The sequence below is a fragment of the Mus caroli genome, chromosome 12 (genome assembly GCF_900094665.2).
Source record: "Mus caroli chromosome 12, CAROLI_EIJ_v1.1, whole genome shotgun sequence".
NCBI classification, from domain to species: Eukaryota; Metazoa; Chordata; class Mammalia; order Rodentia; family Muridae; genus Mus; species Mus caroli.
Window position 1 is genome coordinate 52,877,124 of NC_034581.1, and position 7,933 is coordinate 52,885,056.

General features: G+C 37.8%; 1 protein-coding gene across 1 annotated transcript in view; it reads left to right on the top strand.

The window, feature by feature from the left end:
• The window catches only part of Mipol1 (mirror-image polydactyly 1), a 277,375-nt gene that overhangs the window by 98,667 nt on the left and 170,775 nt on the right, over positions 1-7,933 (top strand). Inside the window, exons 6-7 of the mRNA XM_021178974.2 lie at positions 2,629-2,662; positions 2,922-3,092. Coding sequence (XP_021034633.1) covers positions 2,629-2,662; positions 2,922-3,092 — 205 coding nt within the window. The remainder of the gene's footprint in view (positions 1-2,628; positions 2,663-2,921; positions 3,093-7,933) is intronic.

A 7,933-nucleotide genomic window follows, 5' to 3' on the forward strand; every position in this document is an offset into this window, starting at 1 on the left:
CTCACTTTGTAGACCAGGCTGGCCTCGAACTCAGAAATCCGCCTGCCTCTGCCTCCCGAGTGCTGGGATTAAAGGCGTGCGACACCACGCCCAGCTCTGGTCTTACTTCTTAATACCATGTGTCAGAAACAGACAATGATGATATTATATTATAACCTGTATGTGTTCATAAAGTGCCATGACAACCCAGGCAGCCCGTTCAGCCTGTTGTATATACATGTTTCAGCACTACAAAGGCATGATTTAGGAGATATATGAGCTAATCCAAAAATATTTGGTGTCTGCCTCCTAAGAGAGGAAAAATTTACTAATTCCTGTTCTACTTAATTTTAATTGAGATAATATTATGTCATTAACATTTGATGTCTGTAAGAAACACATCCCCAATATTTCATAAGCAAAATAGGAACAGCAGTCTCTTTTCTTTCTAATTTAAGTTTATTTATGTTTCCATGAAAATATACAAATGTATAAATTTTAAGCTTTTCTCAGATTAATTTTAAATAGTAATACAACAACGATAATAAAATGTGATTGAGAACAAAAAGCAAAGTGGTTGGTTATGCGTGCTTCCACTTAGCATGTCAGATGCACACAAACCTCCCTACAGCCGTTCAAGTTTATTTAATAGCAAATTAAAACTCATTACATGCTATTTTAGGACTGATCCCACAAATTCTTTAAGGTCTGAAAGATAAGTCCTCATACCTAATGATCATTTAGCCTTTGATAAGAAATCAATTTTAACTTAAAATTGTTCATTACTAGCTGTAGACTTTAATAATAGACTAAATTCAATTATCTTAAATGTTTCAAAAATGTGATGACTTATTGATTTAAAGCATTTGAATTCTTCATTTTTCTCTCTTTAATTTAACGACTTTTTAATACTACAGTACTCCTCAAACCACTGTAAGCTTTATGTAGAAATCTCACCTACCTTGTCTTCTGCTAAGTATCTCAGATATACAAATCAGATAACATAACTATATTATATTTTCACCTGGCTTTATATAATTCTTTGAAACTAAGATTCAAGCTTATAACATAGTTATCAAAATATTTTAAATATTACCAGAAGTCAGCCAATGTAAATTTTATCCTCAATCCAATGACACTTTAATTTTATGTTTAATAATTATGAAATTTTGAAATATTCCTACTGAATTTTTTGGAAATTACAGTGATCAGCTCATAGTCTCATTCCTGTGCAAAAGCTTCACACTGTGCTGTTGTGCAGTACATGGCGCCATGTAAAGTTTTCCTAGGTAACCAGGATGTGACGGCAAATGCTACCAGTGCTCAAGCACTTTCTCTGTGACCATAAGGACCAAAATTGTATTATAGATTTCTGCTGTGCTTTTAAAATGAGTACAAAACATTAGGTTACTTTTGATTTTTGTTTCAAGCAAGCTCTTACTAAGCAGTATGTTTGAAATGTAATTTATTTTGGAGAAACTCTACAAAAGACAAGAATATTTGTTCTTCTGGCGATGTGATTGAAGCAGCTACTAGACGTTTGTGAGCCGCTCTTTGTGTCTAATTAGGGTCACTAGATCTTAGTAGTGATTCATAGTATGCCCGTGTGTACAGACTTAGCTTTTCCTGCTATGTGTTTTTCTGTTAAATCTCTGTTTAAAAACAACCACTTTTTCTGGTTGTAGTGATTTTTTTTTTTTATCCAGTTGTGACATTTGGAACAACTTTGCAGCATACTTACTAGTTGTCTTTATTATGTTTCCTGTCTTCCTTTTTGTGATAACTATTAAATCTCACAAGAGTCAACATGAGTGGGCCTCAGAAGACAGGAAATTGAACTGTAACTTTTTAGTATATATTAAAATAACATCGATTACTTTTAAATCTCTGCCATTTAGTAATACCTATCACAGTTTGTCTTTTAATTTACTTGAATTAATCATTGCATAAATTCTGTTTTCTGATATATCATTCAGAATGTTGTTACTGTTAGTACATTTATTTAATTCATCCATATTAACAAGCATTTCAGAAAACAATTTGTTTAGAAAATGTGTTTATGAAGAGATGAATTGTCTTTCTCTTTCAATTGAGTGATTCCATAAAATATGAAAATGGAAAAAAATATGGTCCAATTTTGGTCAGCCTGTGTATTTGGTGTGTTTGTATCACAGGCGTAGCAGTGTATTTTCAGATTTAATTTAGTGTAATTATTTGCCATTGTTTGAAGGAACATAAACTTTGTAAGAAAAATGCTTGGTTTGTTTTTACATGTGACAGTGTCCAAGGAAAGAAAGGAAATAGTTTCTGATAAGAATTGAAAGAACAGGAATAAATATCATGATGAGAAAGAGTGCTTCTATCACTGGGGAACTTTCTTCATCTAAACACATATGAACAATTGATCCTTGTAGTCATATATAGCAGTAAACATTAATAACTTAACAGTCTGAAGTCAGAGCAGAAGATAGAGAGCATTATTGAAAGATGGAGTCGGGCAGGTGCCACTTTAATATGTTCAGTGTCATGGTTGGCTCTAAAGACTAGTCGAATGAAATTACTTGAGGTTCTAAAGATTTAAAAAGCGAACTCATTTTGCCGCACTAAAGAAATGCTACTGATCAGGCTTTCTGTGTCCCTTTTTTCTAGGCTAGAAAATATTAACCCTGAAGAAAATGACATGGTAAGCCATTCTCTGAGGAGATTTCTTGATGTCAGTCTTATATCTTAGAGGCTTAAGTTCAATTGAGTGGGTTTCAAGAACTAAGATGTGGGAAAAAGAAGAATTGACACACTAATAATGTACATCTTTGCTGCAATATGAAAATTCAATAACTTCACTCAGTCAATTTACAATTCACATGTGCCTATTAATTAAAACCCTATATTAAATAAAATATATTAAAACCTCATGTCTGACTAACATATAATGGTGTTGGTAGACATTACAGGAATTACTGAACAGAATAAACAATGCAGACACTGGGATAGCTATTCAGAAGAATGGAGCTGTGATTGTGGATACAATCTACAAGACCAAGGAGTGTAGGAAGAGAATAACCGCAGAAGAAATGAATGCAGTCCTAGAGGAGCGGGATGCGGCTTTGTCTCAGGTAACTGCTTCTACCAGAGAAGTGCACAGGGCCTTCTCTGTTTTAAAACCCCGAAACAGTGAATTTTGCACAAATATTCTCTACTTCCCTTTTACAATATTTAATCATATAAAGATGTGCATTTCCTTGTGACAGTTCATGCACACACACATACACACACACATAAATTATACTTTGTTACTATCTGATCTCTAATTCACATTACTTTACAGTATATAGTCAATTAGTATAGTCAAATAGTAATATTTCAATATATTAAAATATTTCCATTTTGAACCACTTTTATGAATATGCACCCTCTTTAAAAATATGTTAGTGAATATTTTCTTGGTAAAACAAAATATCTTATAAAATGTTAAATTGCCATAAAATACACATGCATTCTTTAGTCACTTTATATTACATTTCTTCCTTACATTGCACTTTTGCATGTGATAAGACAGTTTTTTTTTATTGTTGATATTTGTTTGTTTTTTAGGTTTTATTCCTATTGCCTGACTTGTTACATTTTAATTCAAAATGAGCATATTCTTTTAAGAACATAGTTCCAGTTTCCTGTTCTAGCTCAACTCTCTCCTTCCCTCTGAGGATTCTCAGTCTATCACAGTCCTCTTAAGGAGTTTCAAGTTTCCCTAAGAGCTGCACCACAGGGCCTGTACCCTGGTTCCTCCTTAATGCATTTTGTCTTGCTCCTTTTGTCCTTCCCAAACGCAACTTTGAAATTATGTACAAGAAAATACTCCTTACCATACGCTGTGACTGTGCTCACTACATAGGTGGTACTGCATCCCCTTCTCTGTGACCATTTTAGGATCTGTCTCACCATTTTTCTCTTCTGTCTACTCCTGCCACTTTACCAGCCTCCTATTTCCTTTATCTGATGTGTGCCATATCACTCTGTTTGCTCAGTAGCCAGTGGCCATATCCTGCTCTTAGTATTGTTCTCCATTTCAAGCATATTCATTGATGGCCTCCAGCCTTCTAGGTCAGTTTTGTCAGGTTTTTTTTTTTTTTTTTTTTTTGAACTCTGATTCCATGGTGTTTTCACCTTCTTTAGTACCTGTTCCAATGGATCTTGCTGAGTCATTTTTTAAATCTCAAATCGTTTGTGTCCATTTGTCACCTCAGCTATCATGGCTACCTTTGTGCAGAATAATCGTCACCAATTTTTGTATAACTCACCTCTCTCTTCTTTGTAACATGTTTTGGTATTTAACACTTTCCTACTTCTGTATAATGTATTTTGGTTACTGTCTCCATTGTCTATTCTGAATCTTTTTTTAATCCCTGACTACACTGCCCACTACCATTACTTTCCCAGATTCATGATTCTGTGTGTGTGTGTGTGTGTGTGTGTGTGTGTGTGTGTGAGAGAGAGAGAGAGAGAGAGAGAGAGAGAGAGAGAGAGAGAGAGAGATTTTAACCAGGGTTTTCTGTTAAAAATGGATTGGAACTATGCATTGGAGTGTGGTGTTGGAGTCACAATATTCTCTTTCTCTTATTCTTAATCATTATTATCATCAATGAGGGGGAGGGCTACATGCATCTTTTTCCCCCCATGTGTGATTGCTGAAGAGCCCATGATCTTGTTCAGACCAGTGCAGTCATCCACAGCTGCTGTGAGCCTCTGCTTGGAATAGCTATGTCTTACTAAGAAGTATTTCACAGCTGCTCTCCTTCGTTTCTTACTCTTTGTTCCTTTTTCCCATTAATTAATTTATGTATTTACTTTACATCCTGATCACAGGACCCCCCTCTCCTCCCAGTTCCCCCTCAGAAAGCCCCTTCATTTCTCTGATAAGGGTGATGCCCCTTGGGTACCAACCCACCCTGGCACACCACGTCACTGCAGACCAGGCATATCCTCTTCCACCGAGGTCAGACAAGTTAAGGGAACAGGATCCATAGGTAGGCAGGATTCAGGAACAGCCCTCAGCCTAGTTGTTGGGGAACTGGCATGAACATTAAGCTGCACATCTGCCTCAAATGTGCAGGGACTTGGGGGTAGGTCCAGGCCATTTGTGCTGTTTTGGTTGATGGTTCAGTCTCTGGCAGCCCCACAATGTCTATGTTATTTGCTTTGTTGGTCTTCTATGGAGTCCCTATTTCCTCTGGGTCCTTCAGTTCTTTGCCTAGCTCTTCCACAAGAATCCCAAAGCTCCATCTAATGTTTGGCTGTGGGTATCTGTATCTGTTTTGGTCAGCTGCTGGGTGGAGCCTCCTAGATGACAGATATGCTAGTCTCTTGTCTTCAAACATAACAGAGTATCATTATTAATGTCAGGAATTGGTTCTTGCTCATGAGATGGGTCTCAAATTGGGCCTGTTATTGGTTGGTTGTTCCTTTGGTCTCTGCTACATCTCTGTCCCTGAACTTCTTGTAGGCGGGACAAACTTTGGGTGGAAGGTTTTGTAGGTGGGTTGGTGTCCTTATCCCTGCACTAGGGGTCCTGCCTGGCTACAGAAGGGGGCCACTTCAGTTGCCATATTCCCAGCTTCTAGGAATCTCAGCAAGAGCCACCCTCATAAACCCCCTGGAGCCTTCCCATTCTAGGTCGCTGGCATATTCTTGAGATACTTCACCTCCCTACGTACGTACCCTATTTGGCCCACCCACTGCCAATATCAGTTCACTCTCCAGGTCCTCTCTTTCTGGCTCTCCCTACATTTGATAATCCCCCTATTCCCTCCACATCTTCTGTCCCTCTTAGTCCCTCCATCCATCCAACTCTGATGACTATTTTATTTCCCCTTCTGAGTGAGATTCAAGCATACCCCCTTTGGCCCTCCATGTTATTTAGCTTCTATGCGTCTATGGATTATTGTGTGGTTATCCAGTACTTGATAGCTAATTTCTACTTGCAAGTGAGTACATACCATGCATGCCCTTTGCCGTCTGGATTAACCTCACTCAGGATGTTTTCTAGTTCCATCCATTTGCCTGAAAACTTCATGATATCCTTATTTTTAAGCCAAATAGTATTCTGTTGTGTAAATAAACCACATTTTCTTTCTCCATTCTTTGGTTGAGGGATATCTGTGTTGTTTCCAGCTTCTGGCTATTACAAATAAGGCTGCTATGAACATAGTGGAACACGTGCACTTGAGGTATGGTGGGGTGTCTTTTGGAGAGATGCTCAAGAGTGATATAGCTAGGTCTTTGTAGCACTGTTCCCAGTTTTCTGAGAAACCACCAAATTGATTTCCACAGTGGCTGTATAAGTTTGCACTCCTACCAGCAATGTCGGAGTGTTCCTCCCCAGCGTGTTCTTGCTCTTGAGTTTTTAATCTTAGCCATTCTGATGGGCATAAGGTAGAATCGCAGAATCATTTGGATTTATATTTCCCTGACGACTAAGGGTGTTGACATAGTTTTAAGTGTTTCTTAGCCATTAGAGGATCCTCTGTTGAAAATTCTCTGTTGAGTTCTGCACCCCATCTTTAAATTGGGTTAGTTGGTTTGTTGGTGTCTAAGTTCTTTATATATTTTGGATATTAGTCCTCTGTAAGATGTGCAGATGGTCTTTTCCCATTCTGTAGGGTATGGTTTTGTCCTATTGACTGTGTCCTTTGCCTTATAAAAACTTCAATTTTATGAGGTTCAGTTTATTAATTGTTGATCTAGTGCTCGACCTATTGATGTTCTGTTCAGGATGTTGTCTCCTGTACCAATGTATTGAAAGCTGTTCCCCGCTTTGTCTTCTATTAGATTTATTGTTCTATTAGATTTATTGTTTCTGGTTTTACGTTGAGGTCTTTGATCTAACTGGACTTGAGTTTTATGCAGGGTGATAAATATGGATCTATTTGCAGTCTGGACCAATCTCATCTGATTGTGGAAGCTAAGCTGGATTGGGTCTGGTTAGTGTTTGGGTGGAAGACCCTTAGGTTATTTATACACCCTTGTTCTACAGTGTTCCCGATTCTCATGGAGATGCCATAAGTGACTAGTTTAGGGCTAAGCACTCATCACCTACCGCTTATTTCTCAGCAGTTTGTGCTTTTAGCCATGTTTCTGGAGAAACAGCTCAGTATTAACATGTTTTCCTTTTTTTCTTTTTTTTTTGTCTTATTTGACAGGTTCAATGAAAACATACTTAATCTCCATTTCACATCTTTGTATGGCAAGGGGAATTCATACAAACTTGTAAACTGAACTGAATTTTCATGAGCATTGTGAGCAAATAGCCTCTTATTGGTTTGCAATACTCTTACTTTCTAGTAACACTTTAACCTATGGAGGACATTTGAATTCCTTGTCTTTTCATGTACCTCTACATCATCCAAGAAGAGGACTTTGCATATCCTTAGCAATTTCAGCATCTCTCTGCCTCATTGCACTTGACCTATGTCCTCTATCTTTTTCCTTTACATCAGTGGTTTTCAGTCTGTGGATTGTGACTCCTTTGGGGGATAAATAAGCCTTTCACAAGGGCCATGTAACACCATCAGAAAACACAGGTATTTATGTAATGATTCATATCAGTAGCAAAATTATAGTTATGAGTAGCAATGAAAATAATTTTATAGTTTGGAGTCTCCACAACTTGAGGAAATGCATTAAAGGGTTGCAGCATTAAGAAGGAAGGGTTGCAGCATTAGGAAGGAAGGGTTACAGCATTAGGTAGGGTTGCAGCACTAGGTAGAGCTGCAGCATCAGGAAGGGTTGCAGCATTAGGAAGGGTTGCAGCATTAGGTAGGGTTGCAGCATTAGGAAGGAAGGGTTGCAGCATTAGGAAAGGTTGAAGCATTAGGAAGGAAGGGTTGCAGCATTAGGAAGGAAGGGTTGCAGCATTAGGAAGGAAGGGTTGCAGCATTAGGAAGGAAGGGTTGCAGCATTA